The sequence below is a fragment of the Rana temporaria genome, chromosome 4 (assembly GCF_905171775.1).
Source record: "Rana temporaria chromosome 4, aRanTem1.1, whole genome shotgun sequence".
Taxonomy (NCBI): Eukaryota; Metazoa; Chordata; class Amphibia; order Anura; family Ranidae; genus Rana; species Rana temporaria.
This window is the reverse complement of record NC_053492.1, coordinates 405,383,192-405,401,766: the sequence shown is the minus strand read 5'-3', so window position 1 is coordinate 405,401,766 and position 18,575 is coordinate 405,383,192. Positions and strand designations below refer to the sequence as shown.

The window sequence follows — 18,575 nt, the reverse complement described above, 5'->3', positions numbered from 1 at the left end:
TATAAGTTTTCCTATCATCTGTGCCCAGTCTTGCCACACAGAGTTAATCCAGCTCTGAGCAATCCTCTTTTATTGTTCAGTGAAATAAAACGGACTTACAGAGAAAAACCTTGGTCCGTTCCGCCCCCCTTGCTGTGAATGACAGGTTATTTACATTACTCATGCACTAGCCTGGAGACGGGCATTCTTTTTTAATTCCCACCCCCACTCCTTTTCTGAAGTCATGTGGTTACTTTTCTGGATTTTGACTGGATGTTAGTGATCATAGCAGAATTTAGTGTAAGGAATACACAGAAAAAATGCATGTTGACAAGGGGAGTGTAGAGGAGGGCGGGGAGTCTACTGACATCACGACTCCACCCTCCGAGCTCCAGACAACAGATCCACCCACAGAATCTGCAGTTTTTCAGTTTTTATAACAGACAGAGGGGAGACATTTGACAGGTAAGGATACATGCAGGAGGCATCTATATCCTTATAGATCAGCTCTATGGCAGTAGTTTAGAAAGGATGAGTGTGGGTTTACATCCACTTTAATGTCCACCTCCCCAGTAACAAATACTTTACTTTCATTCATCTATCTGTTCCCCATTTTTGGAAGAAAGCTACATATTTCAGGGTATGGAGGGGCATGTGACTCCCCCTCCTTCCTCTTTTACAAAAGCACTCGCACTTGGTGATTGTCCCAATGGAGTGTGGAAACGGTACTCGGCTATGTGTAAGCTCCAAGTAGAACTATTGAGAGCTTACAAAGGCTGTTGTTTCTTGCTGAATGAAGTGACAGGATGACAAATACAGTGAGGAAAATAAGTATTTGAACACCCTGCTATTTTGCAAGTTCTCCCACTTGGAAATCATGGAGGGGTCTGAAATTGTTATCGTAGGTGCATGTCCACTGTGAGAGACATAATCAAAAAAAAAAATCCAGAAATCACAATGTATACTTTTTTTAACTATTTATTTGTATGATACAGCTGCAAATAAGTATTTGAACACCTGAGAAAATCAATGTTAATATTTGGTACAGTACCCTTTGTTTGCAATTACAGAGGTCAAATGTTTCTTGTAGTTTTTCACCAGGTTTGCACACACTGGAGGAGGGATTTTTGGCCCACTCCTCCACACAGATCTTCTCTAGATCAGTCAGGTTTCTGGGCTGTCGCTGAGAAACACGGAGTTTGAGCTCCCTCCAAAGATTCTCTATTGGGTTTAGGTCTGGAGACTGGCTAGGCCACGCCAGAACCTTGATATGCTTCTTACAGAGCCACTCCTTGGTTATCCTGGCTGTGTGCTTCGGGTCATTGTCATGTTGGAAGACCCAGCCTTGACCCATCTTCAAAGCTCTAACTGAGGGAAGGAGGTTGTTGCCCAAAATCTCGCAATACATGGCCCCGGTCATCCTCTCCTTAATACAGTGCAGTCGCCCTGTCCCATGTGCAGAAAAACACCCCCAAAGCATGATGCTACCACCCCCATGCTTCACAGTAGGGATGGTGTTCTTGGGATGGTACTCATCATTCTTCTTCCTCCAAACACGGTTAGTGGAATTATGACCAAAAAGTTCTATTTTGGTCTCATCTGACCACATGACTTTCTCCCATGACTCCTCTGAATCATCCAAATGGTCATTGGCAAACTTAAGACGGGCCTTGACATGTGCTGGTTTAAGCAGGGGAACCTTCCGTGCCATGCATGATTTCAAACCATGACGTCTTAGTGTATTACCAACAGTAACCTTGGAAACGGTGGTCCCAGCTCTTTTCAGGTCATTGACCAGCTCCTCCCGTGTAGTCCTGGGCTGATTTCTCACCTTTCTTAGGATCATTGAGACCCCACGAGGTGAGATTTTGCATGGAGCCCCAGTCCGAGGGAGATTGACAGTCATGTTTAGCTTCTTCCATTTTCTAATGATTGCTCTGACCTTTTTTCACCAAGCTGCTTGGCAATTTCCCTGTAGCCCTTTCCAGCCTTGTGGAGGTGTACAATTTTGTCTCTAGTGTCTTTGGACAGCTCTTTGGTCTTGGCCATGTTAGTAGCTGGATTCTTACTGATTGTATGGGGTGGACAGGTGTCTTTATGCAGCTAACGACCTCAAACAGGTGCATCTAATTTAGGATAATAAATGGAGTGGAGGTGGACATTTTAAAGGCAGACTAACAGGTCTTTGAGGGTCAGAATTCTAGCTGATAGACAGGTGTTCAAATACTTATTTGCAGCTGTATCATACAAATAAATAGTTAAAAAATCATAAATTGTGATTTCTGGAATTTTTTTTTTGATTATGTCTCTCACAGTGGACATGCACCTACGATGACAATTTCAGACCCCTCCATGATTTCCAAGTGGGAGAACTTGCAAAATAGCAGGGTGTTCAAATACTTATTTTCCTCACTGTATGTTCTGCTGGGAAGAGCAGAATAAGGGATCATACACATAGGCATATTGAGTCATATGGCCATATTTCAGGGGCTGGATGCTACAGGTGTCACGTACAGCCGCCCACACAAAGTAATCAAAGGGTGCAGCTGTATGCAGATATACACTGGTACTTGTGTTAACATGGACATGTGTACGGATGTACGCCCCTGGGCGCACACAGTTTGCACCTAGGGGTGTACATCCTTCTGCATACGGATGTTTATACTCAGCGCTGCGTGTACCAGTGTGCAACCCTTTCCTGTGATTCGTTTGTACAGGCGGCTGTATGCAAGACCTGGCCACACTCGTCTGTCTGGCTCGGGGGCGAACACATGTCAGTGCCCCCATAGTAAGCCGCTTGCTGTCGGGACACTCGGGGGGCAGGAGTGGGGAATCTGAGAAGAGGAGGGTCGGGGCTGCACTGTGCAAAACCATTGTACAAAGCAGGTATGACATATTTGTAAATTTTAATAAACAAAAACATTTTCACTATGGAATCACTTTAACGCTGTCTCCTGACAACTATTTTAATGGGCTTTAATGCCCAGTATGCGGTGCAGCTTCTGTGTTATGTAAGTGCTATAATTGTGTCTCGTTCTGGTCATATGATCAGGAGCCTGTGTCACTAGCTTCCAATTAGAAACTGTGACTACTGAGATCTGTCGGGCCGCCGTCTATGCATATGTGGTTGCTGGGCATTAAAGCTCATGGTTTTTGCCACAGCATATATACATTATGAAGTTGGCAAAAGGTTAAAGTGAGTGTAAAGGTTTTTTGTTGGGGGGGGGGGGGGGTTTACATAACAAACATGTTATACTTTTTTTTTTTTACATATTTTTTATTAACAAATCAGCATTACAATACATTCAGCAGTCGACAAACACTGCTCTGTGCTTTTGCACAGAACAGCCCCGATCCTTCTCTTCTTGTGTCCTCTGCCGGGAATCCTGGCTCCTCCCCCTTGACCCCCAACACTAGAAAGCTGCTTGCTATGGGGGCACTTGTGCATGCTCGCTCCCAAACACCGCTCTATGCGTCCATAAGCCGAGTCCCGTTCTCTCCACATTGTCTCACTGGCTGAGATTGAGATTGTCTCAGCCAATGTGGCGAGAGAAACCCAGAACAGCCGAGGCTCCTGTGTGCATTGCTGGATCGAGAGGGGGCTCAGATAAGTATAAGGGGTGGGGGGAGCTGCACCCAGAAGGTTTTTCCCTTCATGCATAGAATGCATGAAGGGAAAAACCTTCAAGCCCCGTGCACACGACCGGTTTTCCGGTTTTCCTGCCAGGAAAACTGCCAAGAGAGCTTTTGGCTGGGAAAACCAGATGTGTGTATGCTTCCTCTCAGTTTTCCTGACAGGAAAACAGCTGGGAACCTGCTCTCTATTTTCCCGGCTTTTTTTTCCCGCCAGATTTACCAATACTTTCCTATGGGAAATACTGCAAGGCAGTGCCGATGGAGCATACACACGGCCGGGATTCCCGGCCAAACCTGTCATGGCAGTTTTCCTGCCAGGTTCTCGGCTTTCCCCTCGGTTTTCCCGGCGGACTTTTTATTGCCAGGAAAACTGAGCGTGTGCACAGGGCTTAAGCCTTTATATGTTTAAAAGCAGGGGATCCCTGGAGGCTAAATGAGAGTGTTTCAGAAGTTCTCAAGGGATACTTTACCACCTTCAATAATTACATTTGTGGTGTTCTAAAAATTGAGTTCAGATTTTTGTTTTTCTCATAGTTTAGGTTCTGTTTAATTCCTGTAAAGCAGAGGTGCTTAGTTCCCTACCCTCATGTCCTTTGTTACTACAAAGTAAGCCTGTTCTCTATTCAGTGTCTGAGGACTCCTCGGAACTAATTACAGAAGATGGAGTGCTGAAATTATAAACAGGAAGCATTTCCCCACTTTAAAAAGTACACAAAGTGAAGCATGGCATGTGGGAATAGATGACATGAACACATCTCCAGCTTGTTTTGACAGTGCCATTCTGTATTATTTTATTCTGGCCTAGGAATTCTTGCAGTGAAAACTATTTATTGGCTCATCCAGGTTATTTCAGATAATACTATTCCTTGTTTACCAGGACCACAGCTATCTTTGTATGCAGCGAGGAGGAAGAGGGTGGGGGGGGAGGGGGGGGGGACGTTTCCTGGTCTCTGCTGGTGGCCTCGACCTCAGATGTTCCAATAAATTATTGTGCGTCTTGATGAAGGAGAGCAATGTGGGCTGTGATTCATGTTTCACAAACCACAAATGTGTGCCCAGGCTCTCCCTGCTTTGTGTTAAAGGCTGGAATGTCGACATATTCTTCATGGCTTCTATCTTGAAGCTCATTAGAGCTAATTTTCAGATTGCAGAAATGCCTCTGTACTTAAAACGGGGGTCAAGTGTGAGGGGGGATTACCGATGATAGTTGGGCCACTTTGCTGTTATTTGAGGAGTAGCCTTCAGCCTCTGGTTAGATGGTCCTTAATGACTACTTCAAAGAATGTAAATAGTAGTTTTCAGACTGCAGTCTAGATCTCCTACTTCCTTTATCATGATATTTGCTGAATTAAATGACAGAGATTCCTTGTTTCTTTTTAAAGGGATATATTTTGAGAAGTGGAACGTACCTCTCAATATGGAGCCTTTTTTGCATTTTTGTGCTTTTTTTTTTTGCAATGCCAGCCACAGACCTTTTGTAATGGGGAACATATGCAGGCCTTTAAGCGGGCCACACATAGGTCGAATTCCAAACAAATTGCCTTCCCGAAAATCTTAATTCTAAATTTTACTTCGGATTTTGAGCTACAGCAACAGCCGATTTTCGTGCAGCCATCAAATTTGAGTGTTCGGGCCTGTTGGAAATTCTTTGAAAAGAAAACACGTTTTTAATCGATGATGAGAGAATCTTGTGAGAAATTTAATCGCAAAAGAATTGTGCATGAGCTGTGACTTGGAAAGAAAAGAAAATTCCTGGCCACAAAATGTCTTTTCTGTGATAACATGAGGTGAAATTGAAGGCTTGGTTGGTCAAATTTTGAAATCAATGGTGGCAATATCTGATTACAAAACACACAAAATTTCTGATTTTTGAAAGAAAATTTTGTTCGGAGTAGGAATTTCCTTCGTAGTCTATTGCTCTCAAGGCCATTAGCAGTGAACATCGCCACTAAAAAAGTAAATCATAGCATGTATAGCCTATAATCGTAGTCTTCATTTACTACTTTTGCTCTAATAACCGGATTATAAACAGTGAATACTTTGATTAGGTCAACCATTGTAATAACTGTGACTTGCAGACTTCAAAGCAACCTAGCCATTACGGAAGACACCTGGCTATTATTGCTGTTGACCTTTTGAACATCTTTGGCCAAAACATCAAAGTGTCTTCTAGGTCTAATTTGCTCAAATAACTGCATGAAATAGTTCCAGTATAAGTTTGTGTCACTGATAAAAATGTTCTTTGTCTCCTTTTCAGACTGGCACAGATAGCTCTTCGAACTCCTCACAGAAGAGGGAAGCACCAGTGAGGACAATCTCGTCTCCACTGACAAGCGGACGCTGTCGATACAGTACCCTGAGCCACATTGATCCTTATTCCTTGGAACACTATAATCCAGAACAAGTACGTCGTTTTTTTCTGTAATTTTTAACTTTTAGTTTTATTGTATCTTTTTTTTTTTTTTTTTTTGCTGAGAGTGTATAAACTGTATACGTTTTTATACCCAAATTTTCAATCTCAAGCTATAAATGTGACAATACCATTGCACCAAACTGTTTTTGAGCTTACTGTTCTAGTGTCTGCATAAGGCAGGGGTGGCCAACCAGTGGCCCGGGGGGCCACATGTGGCCCGCGGAGCCCTCTGATGTGGCCCGCGGCCTCCTGCTCTGGAATGGCGGGTTGGCAAGCCCAGATCGCAGATTGCCGACCCGTCATACCACAGCATCAGTGGTGTGAATGAAGCTGGTGGTAGAGGAAGAAAGTGGCTGCGGAGCAGAGCCCCATAAGCCAATGTTTCCTCTACAGCACTGGCTTTTGCCACAGGAGGAGTCTATGGCAAAGTTCAGCTAACCCACAGGATAGACACAGGTGCACTACGCTGCACCCGCAGTGTGGGTAAACTGCAGCACATCAGTGTGAAAGCAGTCTTAGGCCCTTTTCACACAACCAAGCCCGACCAAATGGGACCCTCAATTCACCTCTTCAGAGAGTCAGGTGTCCGTTTACGCCCGCCTACCTCCAATCCGAAAAACAGAAGGGAATTAATCCCATCAGGGCGGATCAGAGAGCCTATAGAGTAGCCGTGACCTGTCATCTGCCCTGAGTGGCCCTCACCCTTTAAAAGGTTGGGCACCCCTGGCATAAGGGCATGATTCCTAGATTAAACTGAGTCTTCTATTTATCCAGTTACTTAAAGGAGAAGTATAGCCAAAGCTCGTCCGTTCTGCACTGCAGGAGCTTGCGCGCTGGTTTGGCCGACCCGCGATCGTGGTGAAGAGAGGCAGAACTGGGATCTGTCTATGTAAACAAGGCGGATCCCCGCTCTTACAGGGGAGGAGAGCGCGATCAGCTGTTCCTAGTGATCAGGAACAGCGATCTCTCTCTCTACTCCCAGTCAGTCCATCCCCCCCTAGGGAACACTTACCCCTTGATCGTCCCCTAGTGTAGACCCCTTCCCTGTCAGTGCCATTTATACAGTGATCAGTGCATTTTTTATAGCACTGATCACTGTATTGGTGTCACTGGTCACCAAAAAGTGTCACTTGGGGTCAGATTTGTCCTCTGCAATGTCGCAGTCCTAGTAAAAAGCGCTGAACCCCGCCAATTACTAGTAAAAAAAAATTGTCCCTAAATCTTTCCCCTATTTTGTAAGCGCTATAACTTTTGCACAAACCAATCAATATATGCCTATTGAAAAAAATTGTGCAATTTGTTATAGCACCTGATTCGTCAATGTCTGAAATTAGTCTGTTTTGCCCCTCTCTCTTGTTTTGAGGTTGGACCTGAATTGGTCGCTGAATGACAACATTGACATCTATTTTAAAAACTGTGAAAAATTAGGAAATGTTGTGTACACATTTGTCGGTCATGCCTTATTTGAATTTTCTCATAGCAAGGCTAGGACGATGGACAAATCTTCCTGTTAGACTAGTAATGTAATGTAAAGGTTACAGTGAGCTGGGTGAAGCGATAAAGGTTTTCCTCAGATCAACCAGCTGTGGTTTCAATCTTTATTGCACACAAAATAAATAATCTGGAAAATGATTGCTGTGAGTAGTGTGCCTCCCTCATCTGTTTTTTCCTCAACCGCACTTTGGCCTTCATGCGTTGCCCCCCTAATCCAACATTCTTCTCGCCCATAACCCATAACTCTTCCTAACCCATAACTCCAGTCCTACCAGAATTATGGCCATACATAGATCTCTTTTACAATATCTGGGCTGCATAGAGATTCAACAGTGGAGCAGTGCCTTACCCCTGTGGATTTACATTCACCTCTTGCGACAACTCAAAAAAAAAAAAAATCCCCTTACATTTGGGCCCTTTAAAATATAGAGGATACCGACTGGATGTGCCCTATTTGCTAGTTGCCTTTGTTCATTCATCCTGATGTTAAAGCAAAGTTCCACCCAGAAATGGAACTTCCGCTGATCCGGTTCCTCCCCCCTCCGGTGTTACATTTGGCACCTTTCAGGGGGCGGGGGAGCAGATACCTGTCTAATCCAGATATTTGCTTCCACTTCAGGCTTAAAGCGGTGTTTCACCCTAAAAAACAACTTTATAGCATCTCATTCAGCATAGTAGCGCGAGCTACAGTATGCCTTTATATTTTTTTTTGGCGCCGTACTCCCTGTTTAATCGCATAGTAAAATTTCAAACTCCCTTGCGGGGAATGGGCGTTCCTATTCAGAGGGCTCGTGATTGACGGCCGGCTATGGCGCGTCACGCTTCACGAAAATAGCTGGAGTAGGTCTCGACTCTTCCCGGCGCTTTACGGAGCCTGCGCACTGACATCGGAGCTGACTGCGCAGGCGCCATGAAGAGCAAACACCTATTTCGGCTATTTCCGTGAAGCGTGACGCGCCATAGCTGGCCGTCAATCACGAGCCCTCTGCATAGGAACGCCCATTCCCCTGAAACTTTACTACGCGATTACACAGTGAGTACGGCGCCAAAAAAAATATAAAAGCATAGTGTAGCTCACGCTACTATGCTGAATGAGATGCTAGAAAAAATATTTTTTTTAGGGAGAACCCCCGCTTTAAGAGCACCACAGGGTCCGCGGTGAACTACGCCATGTCCGCCCCCCCCCCCTCTTACCCCCCCCCCCCCCCCCCCGGCTTTCTTCTGGGAGACACACAGGTCCCAGAAGACAGCAGGAACCATTCAGAACGCGCAGACTGACTCGCGCATTCGCAGTAGGAAACCGGCTTTGAAGCCACAAGGCTTCAGTTCCCGATTCCCTTACTAAAGATGCTGGCACCTCCACCCAGAGCCGAGGGACGGGTCGACTTCGGGTGAGGACATTGCGGGCACCCTGGACAGGTAAGTGTCCTTATTTTAAAAGTTGTCAGCTGCAGTATTTGTAGCTGCTGACTTTTTTTTTTTTTGAAGGCAGAACTCCACTTTAAAGAGGTTTTAAAGGTAGACGTTTTTTTATTTTAATGCATTCTGTGCATTAAGATAAAAAAAACCTGTGTGCAGCAGCCCCCCTAATACTTACCTGAGCCTCATCTCCATCCAGCGATGTTGCACGAGAGACTCGGCTGTCCAGGACTCTCCCTCCTAATTGGCTAAGACACAGCGGGCACCATTGGTTTCCTCTGCTGTCAATCAAAGTCAGTGAGCCAATGAGGAGAGAGAGGAGGCAGGGCCAGGCCACAGCTCTGTGTTTGAATGGGCACACAGCAGCGACTCAGCTGGGGTGCCCCCATAGCAAGGTGCTTGCTGTGGGGGAAGGAGGGAGGGGCCAGGAGTGCCAGCGAGGGAGCCAAGAAGAGGAGGATCTGGGCTGCTCTGTGCAAAACCACTGCACAGGCAAGTACCACACAATTGTTTTAGTTAAAAAAAAAAAAAAAAGAGTTGAATATCCGTACAACAGGAGGGCGCACTGTATAAAATTCAGTTGCCAGTAATATGGTGTTTTAGCAACCAACTCCAGTTACACAAGTCTCAGCACAGAAGACGGGCATGAGTCTGTTGAAATGAGGTTCATTCTGGCTGTAGAACATTACAGTAAACTTTTTTTTTTTCTTTTTACTTTACACCAGGGATCCTCAAACTACGGCCCTCCAGCTGTTGTAGATCTACACATCCCATGAGGCATTGTAACACACTGACATTCACAGACATGACTAGGCATGATGGGAATTGTAGTTCCTGAACAACTGGAGGGCCGTAGTTTGAAGACCCCTGCTTTACACCTTGGCAAGCAATGTTTTCTAGATGATTGCCTGTTAACCTAAAACTTTTTCTCATCTCTGAAAGTTGCTGTTTATTAAGTAAAAGTTGACTTCATTGTGCAATGTCTGTCTTTCAGTCATTACCTAGACCTCCTCGGCATGTCAGCTTTCCAGATGACGATGACGAAATCGTGCGCATCAACCCAAGGGAAAGAAACTGGCTCACGGGTTACGAAGACTACCGCCAGGCACCGATGCGCAAATACCCAGAAACTGATGACACGGACCGTTATGTGCGATTTGCCAAAAGTGAAACCTCAAAGCATGATTACAACTATCCATACGTAGATCACACGAACTTTGGCATGTGCAAGGACCTCAAGGGTCCTGTGATAAACACACAGCCCAGCCGTTGCAAATCAAGAAGGAAAGATGGCGAGAGGTCCAGATGTGTGTATTGCAGGGACATGTTCAACCATGATGACAATGGTCGGGGACAGTGCCAGGATGCCCCGGATTCAGTCCGAAACTGCATACGACGGATCAGCTGCATGGGGTTTGCAGACTGCGTTCTTTACCACTGCATGTCTGATTCAGAAGGAGACTACACAGACGCTTGTTCTTGTGACACCAGCGATGAAAAGTTTTGCCTCCGGTGGATGCTGCTCATCCCTTTGTCAATCATTGCTCCTGGCATGTGCTGTTACCTCCCACTACGAGCTTGCTACAACTGTGGTGTCATGTGTGGATGCTGTGGGGGCAAACACAAAGCAGTGGGGTGACTGCGTGCAAAGTCTGGGACTTGGTTTTGCTAATTTTTTCAACGGTTTGCTGGGAAGCGTTTGTGGACAAAACACTCCCAACAGGTCAGCCGGCATGTTCCCAAGCTTGAAAAGCCGGCCGCCGCAGCCTCGGCAGAGGCTCCTAGCAAACTCCTCAGAATAAAGAAATACTAAACGAATAGAAGGCTTTGAAAAAGAATGAGCGATGCAGTGATGGAAAGTGGAGATGCTGAATCTGTCAAGCTGTTTTGGCAGTCTGTCACCTGTAAATAGGTTGTTTTTTTGTTTTTGCACTTTCAGTAGTGTAATATTCAGACTCCATCTTTGAAAGGGTGCGAGTCTGCAGGGCCCTGGAAGAAAAGGGGTTCATGTAGATCTAATGCGTATTTTAACCTGCAATCAGGTATTCTATGCTTATCTTCTATAACATGGGTAACAAGAGTACCATCATGCAGTATTTCTCTATTATGCCAAAACCAGCTATTTATGTGTATGTAGTATTTGACGTCCATTACCATTTCTTTACACCCCCCTCTTTCTTTGCGTGAGTTCTATTCTTCCACTCTTTTCTTGTCCCTTTCTGTTCTGTTGACTAAATCGACTTCCAAACTTTTCTTAATTTATACAGGATTCATTATGATGTTCTAGCAGTCAGTACACTCCTTGGTTGTGTAATGGCCTTTGCACAAATCTTTTATTTATAGTGACTGTCATTTTGGTTGGTTTAGGCATTCCTACCAAATGGCACTAGTTCCCTTTAAATATTGCAGTAATATAACGTTTAGATCTTGTTGTACATCTGCATTCCCTATAATTACAGGAACTTTAGAGTGTTGGTCTTTTGTCCTTACTGATGATCTTTGTTTTTTGGAAAAGGGAATTTAATGATCATTAAGTGTTCTAGACTAAATAATCTTAATTTATTTTCCACCATAACCAAGCATTTCCCCCCTTCCGTGCTTCATTGATTTTTTTTTATTATTATTTGATAAACACTAATGAGCTTTTTCAGTAAGACAAAAGGATTTGTACAATAACCCATAGCAACCCATCAGAATTTATCTCTGGCTGATATGATTTTAGTAAATTGAAAGCCAATTTGTTCAGGTGGGTTATTGCACATATCCATGGCATCTTGCACTTCTTAACCGAATTTGCTGGTGTTCCGTCAGAATCTGCGACCCATCAGATTAGGTAATGGAAGTGACGTTTTGGCAGCTGCGCATTCGTTCCACCGCTACAGGTTTGCTCAACTGACAGAACACCTGCAGTCAGAAGAAGGCAGCAGACATCTAAGTACTCCCAGCTACGCCTTGAATTTCACAGTCATTTTAGCAGTAAAGTGAGCGTATATAAATAAATATAGTATATTGACATCTGTAATGCTGTTTGGATGTTTAATTTTAAAAGCCTGAGCAGTGCGGGGTGTACCAACATGACCTCCGCCACCTTCCTGCTGCTGGCGTCCAACTTTTTTCAAAATGGAACATCAAAACAGCATCACAGATGTCAATATACTATTCTTAAATGCACTCACTTTATTGCTAAAATTACTCTGAAATTCAAGATGTATCTGGGTGTAGATGTCCGCTGCCACCTTCTTCTGACTGCAGGTGTTCTGTCAGATGAGCAAACCTGGTAGCAGTGAAACGCATGCGCAGCTGACGGAACGTCACTTCCGTTGCCTAATCTGACAGAACACCTGCAAAGTTTGAAACAACGTTTTTGTAAAGTTCTAGAGTTCTAAAAAGTTTTGTTGTGCTGCAGCAGTTGTGTTTTAATAATTATTGAAAATAATAAAAATAAATATATATATTGTTCTTATGTTAAAGAAGACTTTGACGATGTAGGGGAAAAAAAGGAACAATGATATTACTGCAATGGTTTTCTGACAGTTGTAGTTATTTAGTAAACATGTAATGATAAATTACGTGATTTGCATGTAAGGTAAAATATCCAAAATTTGGCTTCCCTATAGAGTTAATTTTGGTTCCAATATTTCATTTTATTTTTTATTTTTTTGCAGAGAGACCTTGATTAAAGAAAAAAAATCATCTGGTCCTCATTAGAGTAAGGCTCTAATTTTAAACAAAGTTATCTGCTACCACAGTGGCTGGTGACCCTTTACCCTTCTCTTTAGAGTTCTGCTGCTTCTAGTTACTCTGGCACACCCTGTAGGTGCTGAAGTGCTTTGGCATAGGTCAAAATCACGTGGCATCCTATGCTGTGGCCAAATAAACATGAAAGCCATAGGCCAGGCTATGGACAGCCATTTGCCACCGTCACAAACTCTGCAGTGTTTAGAGTACCACCTGTAATACGGAATATTTCCACGTTTACACCCATTGTTTGGCTACAGATGTGCATTCTCTTCATCGATGGCAAGTTCTCTGCCCCCAGAGAGCTTTTATCATTTTTGGATGTTACATACAAAATGGCCATTGAAGCCCTATAAAAAAAAAATATATGTATTGCCTCAAGTGCCTGCCACCGACAGCCATCATTAGAGTGAGCGTATGACGATCCTGATTTTTAATTACCACCCACAATAAATTTGGAAGAACTAATGATACAGGTTCTGCATTTTGAGAAGCAATGATCTAAGCTTAGAGTATTTCAGCTCTGACTGAATTATGTTGTATATATGCTGATCATAATGTGCCATTATACAACAACAAAATAGAATAGAAACGTGGGGGTTAGCTAATCGGGAAAAGATTCTCGAAGCACACTTACACAGAATAGTAGTCATTTGTGCTACTGGTATTAAATCAGTAACTCTTGCTAAATCAATTTTTTTTTGGTACTGTACAAGTAGACACCTATACATACAAGATGGCCATCTAGTGATCCTTTTTTTTTATTATTTTTTAATCCGATAATGTTTTTTATAGGTCACCTACAGATGCCTGGTGGTAGACAATCTTCAGGATAAATTATGATCAAATACCTTAAAAAAGAAGAAAAATGCCCTATTATTTTTACAGATGTTAGACAACACTAGGGGTGTTTAAAAGCACCCCCCCCTTTTTTAGAAAAATATTAACGCTTGGTTAAACCTTTTGTTGGCCTGACAAACATTCACTAAACATCTGCTTTCCATGCATAAAGGTTATTTGTAATGTACCCTCTTCACAAAGCCTTACTTAATCGAAGTAGAATAAAATAAAGGTATGGGGTCGAGGCACAAATGCCAAAGTAAACACAGTTGTGGTAAATTATATTTTCTTGCTATTCTTGATCTAGTCCATTTTTACCATCTAATAGCTACGTGGCTAGACGTGTCACACTCCCACTTGTATGTAGTTATTAGTTAACATGTCTAAACAGTGTAGCCAGCAGTTGTATTGGATATCCATTCCTTTCTGAATACAAATTGACTGACATCTGTTTTGACCCTCAATTTTTTTATTGTTTCCACAGGTGTGGGCAAGTCTAAGTATGTATGTCCTTGCCCAACCTTTTAAATTACCCATGTAACTAGAGTTACTTATTCAGCCATATTGGCCCTACCTGAATCATCCTGGTTAGCACTTGAATTACTATACAAACTGAAGCCAGTGCACCTAAAAATTAATAGTGCCTACCTTCTTTTTTTTTTTTTTTTGCCTTTTCCTCAGATAGCAGAAGCCCTTTTCATAGCTTCTTAAAAAAAAAAAAAAAATAGGAGCCCCCCGTGACTTGGTCAGTTGTCTCCTGAATATTGATGGCTAGTTTACCTGTTCACATTATCAGGTAGCTTGGCTTATTTCAAGGCCTTTGGACATTTGATAGATCATTGGTTCTCAAACAGTGGTACCCTAAAGGTTAGTCATGATAGGTTTAGAAGATACTTTTGCTTATTAAAATAAATACATTTTAACGTTTTTCAAATACGTTTTTGTTTATAAAAGATTGCTTAGCAAGCAGTAACATGCAATTACTGGGTTCTGGCAATAAATGTTCTCCAGTCCTGGGGTACTTTGGTTTAGGTGACCCAAATTAGAGGGTATTCGATATGTCTTGCCTTTTGTAAAGGAGTGTATGTACAAATTCTTTAAAATTCAATAGTAGATTGCATTCAAAGAATAAAAAAAAAACAGAAGTTTTGATTCCTTTGAAAAAAAACGCGGAATTGTGTCCTAATTCCACTTTCACCATAGCCAAGAATCAGATGAGGGAGCTTTGGTGACCCACCCAGAAACAAGAGTACAATTTTCACTGATCCTGAAAGATCCATTTTAGTTTAGAGAAAATATTAAGACAACACAATCCCCTATCTTCTTTTCCTTAAAGGGGTGGTTCACCCTAAAAACTACTTTTTTTTATTAGACTGGCCCCCCACATTACAATACGATTAAGGCTATTATTATTTTTTTGATGCTGTACATACCTTTGTACAGCATATTCACCCGTGGCATCCGGCTTGCGAGTCCCGCGGGAGTGGGCGTTCCTAACATGTCTGTGATTGACGTTTTGAGCAAAAACGAGCTCCCCCCCGTCGTGTAAGCCGTGTCACGGTTGACGAAAGGAGCCGAACGGCGAGTCGGCGCTATACTGCGCATCGCCGTTTGGCTCCTTTCGCCAATCGTGACGCGGCTTACGCGACGGGGGGAGCTCGTTTTTGCTCAAAACGTCAATCACAGACATGTTAGGAACGCCCACTCCCGCGGGACTCGCAAGCCGGATGCCACGGGTGAATATGCTGTACAAAGGTATGTACAGCATCAAAAAAATAATAATAGCCTTAATCGTATTGTAATGTGGGGGGCCAGTCTAATAAAAAAAAGTAGTTTTTAGGGTGAACCACCCCTTTAAGATTTAATATTGTTCTCAACATAAGATTTTGCATTTATTTTGTCATGGTGACACCAACGTTTGTTGCTCTTCACTCATCGGGATAGTGACCCTCCCATGTGTACAGTATCTTTAAAATAATACATAAGTAATGTGTGATTTGTTTATGAAACTAAAGATGACTGTGCTAGGCCTCATTAATTGAAATGTCTCAAATGTACCCCTCTGTTTCTCCTACTAGTTACCATAATTCTGCCTTTCATTTTTTAGTTCAATTTAGAAACACAACTGGTAGGTTATGCTGGTTGCTGTGGGCAGTGAGACAATGGTGTGTGCAATGCTTAGTAAAGCAAGCCATAGATTATGCCATTTTTTTTTACTTTTGTTTACAGGTTGAAGGAAAGAAAATCGATTGATTCCCCTATCAACACAGGCAGTATTGATGGGGGAATTCCTCCCACTTTTCTATTGTATTCTGACAGTGGGAGGTTTCTCTGCCATCAGAATACAATGATCATTGCTGCTGGTCGTGATTGCGTAAGAAAAACCCCAGAGGCTGGTTGTACTAAAGTCAGTCGATGGATTGACTTCAGTACAACCTGCCTGCCCATAGATGGATCAAAATTCATCCAGTTCCTGCTGAAACGGCCAAATTTCGATCTGTCTACGGACGACCTAGGTCCCAAATCTTCAACAGAACTACTGATAACAAAATGTGTGGAGGCCAGGGCCGATCCTAGGCAGGGTGCGCAGGGTGCTCCGCACCCAGGCGCCACAGAGGTGGGGGCGTCAAAGCTCCAAAGTGCTCCCCTTGCTCTTCCTTGTCTGTGTCCAGAGGCGGAGCACATGTAGCGTGTGCTGCGGTTCCCCATCATGCTTGTTCTCTCCGCTGGCAACTGACAGGAGCGCATACCTCCCACTGATGGGGGACACCTGCTGTGAGGGTCTCTGATGGGGGACACCACTGTGGGGGGTTCTGATGGGGAACACCTGCTGGGGGGCACTCTGATGGCAGACACTAATGAAGACTTCTTAGGGGAGCATCTCCGTGTTTGAGTTGTAGCCATAGAAACATTTGTAATGAGGAGGAGTTGGTAAAGATGACCACGCCCATGTGGGGGCGCCAGCAATATTTCTGCACCCAGGCGTCTGTGACCCTAGGATCGGCCCTGGTGGAGGCAGTGTGGCATAAGATCGGGTGAACGTCACTAGATGTTTCTCTTGTTTTGAGAAACTGCAGTGTTTTAGCAAGACCCATAACAGGAAGTACAGTACTAAGAGTAAGATTTTCCAACCACACCATTTGCCAGACCAGGAAATACACAAGAAAGCAAAAATTTGGTTTTCTGCATCCTCCAGATTTTTTTTTAATAATTTGCAATTCTCCTTTTAGGGTGACCATGTTGTCTAGGTTCTATGTACATCACACTGCTGTAATGTAACTGAACTTTTAGGATCAGAAAAATGTAGTTTGCAGTTTTGCCTTGCATAGATAAAACATGAGTTTGTGATTAAGAGTTTAATTATATTGTGGTCTCCATTTTTTTTCTTTGAGCTGTATAAATAGAAGGAAAGGGTGGACTTAAGTAATTTTTTTAACTAAACCTATTACAAGAGTAGCCAATTAATTTTTGTATCTGTAAAATAAAAAATAAATATAATTATATATATCTTGAGAAAGATAACTAGCATAGTACAATCTAAATATTATGAGGCAGCTGGGGACTGGCTTATGAAAGTTGCCATTTCTCTTCTTGTCATAATGTCTCTTTGCAGTAAATGGCCAGCAGGTGTGTGCCTTTTCCCCACCCTCTGATTGCACATTGACATTAGTCTTAAAGTGTTTTTTTTTTTCTATGCCAAGAACCTTTTATTTTCATTGATTACCCATCTAAAAGTAACTATATAATATTTTCTTATATATCATAAATTCATGTTTGGCTGTAATGCTGGACCCCTAGCAGGGAATGTGTTCTTTGTGGTTTGTGCACACTACAGTTATATTGTGTGGTTGGCAAGCAATGACCGCATTTGTCTATATTTTGTGCTGCACCCTATCATTATGAATGAAAACCATGTGGTATTTTTATACGCTTGTGGGCCAAACAGGGGCCGGTTTGCAGGCATTTAACGAAATTTGGCATGTCACCAGTGATGCCAATATTATGTAACTTCCATAAGTAAGCACCAGAAGGTATCTGAACATACAAGTCAAACGAAAAACACTTCTGTATGGATAGAGGAATTCTAAAGCTGGGCACAGTCTGTATACCCACATCGACTTAAAGTGGAATATAAGGCTTTAAGGATAGGTATTCTTAAAAATGCTGCCTCTTACTCCTACCTATTCTGCATAGCCTGTATTAAACAACGATTTGTGTAAATACCTTTTTTAATACCCTTTTGTGCAGTCACATGATTCAGCAGCTGCGTTTCCCCTGTTTCACAGAGCAGCAGCTGCAGGGGAGAGGAGGGTGCACCAACAATGGGATCTGGCAGGTGACGTCATGGCTCCAGGAATTCAGAGCCATTGTTGAATGCTCCCTTACACATGGGGGTCATAGCTGATTGATTACGTGACAACAGCAGAGAGGGTTAAAAATATTTACACAGATCTGTCTTCTACAGGCTATGCAACATAGGGAGGAGGAGGAGGCAGCATTTTAAGAATACTTGTCATTAGACTTTACTTCTGTGAAGAGAACTGATGGAATAACATCAAAATACTCATTTAAAAAATACCTGTTTTTGGTGTCCCTTTTGCCTCTAATTGCCATAGACACATGCAATTTATTTTTTATATTATGGGCGTGACTGCATTTTTTTTTTCTTCTTCTTCTTTTTTTTTTTTTTTTTACATACTCTTTATTGTCCTGAAAACCGCCAATACCAGAATAGGTAAACTTGCCTTCATGGTGCAGCCACACTTTGGATTCCTGGGTACCAATGATGTTTTTAGGTTCCATATAAAGTTAGACGTTCTTTAACCTTACAGCTGCGGTCACTGAATGACAAGCTCACTACACGATAACCACTATAGTAAAAACAGTGTGTACATTTACCCCTGAAGTGGAACTCCAGTCTCTTTGGAAAGAACGTGGAAGACTTCAAACCTATCTATCAGCCTTTTCAAAGGGAGAGCATCTAAAGGGGAGATCCTGGTTGGTTACCAACACCCCTGAGTTACATAGGAAAGAAGAATTCCCCCAGGGTGCGGCT

The 18,575-nt window shown here is 42.9% G+C and overlaps 1 protein-coding gene across 1 annotated transcript in view; it reads left to right on the top strand.

Annotated features, from left to right (window-relative positions):
- Positions 1-14,446, top strand: part of SPRED2 (sprouty related EVH1 domain containing 2) — a 157,310-nt gene extending 142,864 nt beyond the window's left edge. Inside the window, exons 5-6 of the mRNA XM_040351251.1 lie at positions 5,873-6,019; positions 9,936-14,446. Of these exons, the coding sequence (XP_040207185.1) occupies positions 5,873-6,019; positions 9,936-10,580 (792 nt within the window). The 3' untranslated portion in view covers positions 10,581-14,446. The remainder of the gene's footprint in view (positions 1-5,872; positions 6,020-9,935) is intronic.
- Positions 14,447-18,575: the final 4,129 nt, after the last annotated feature.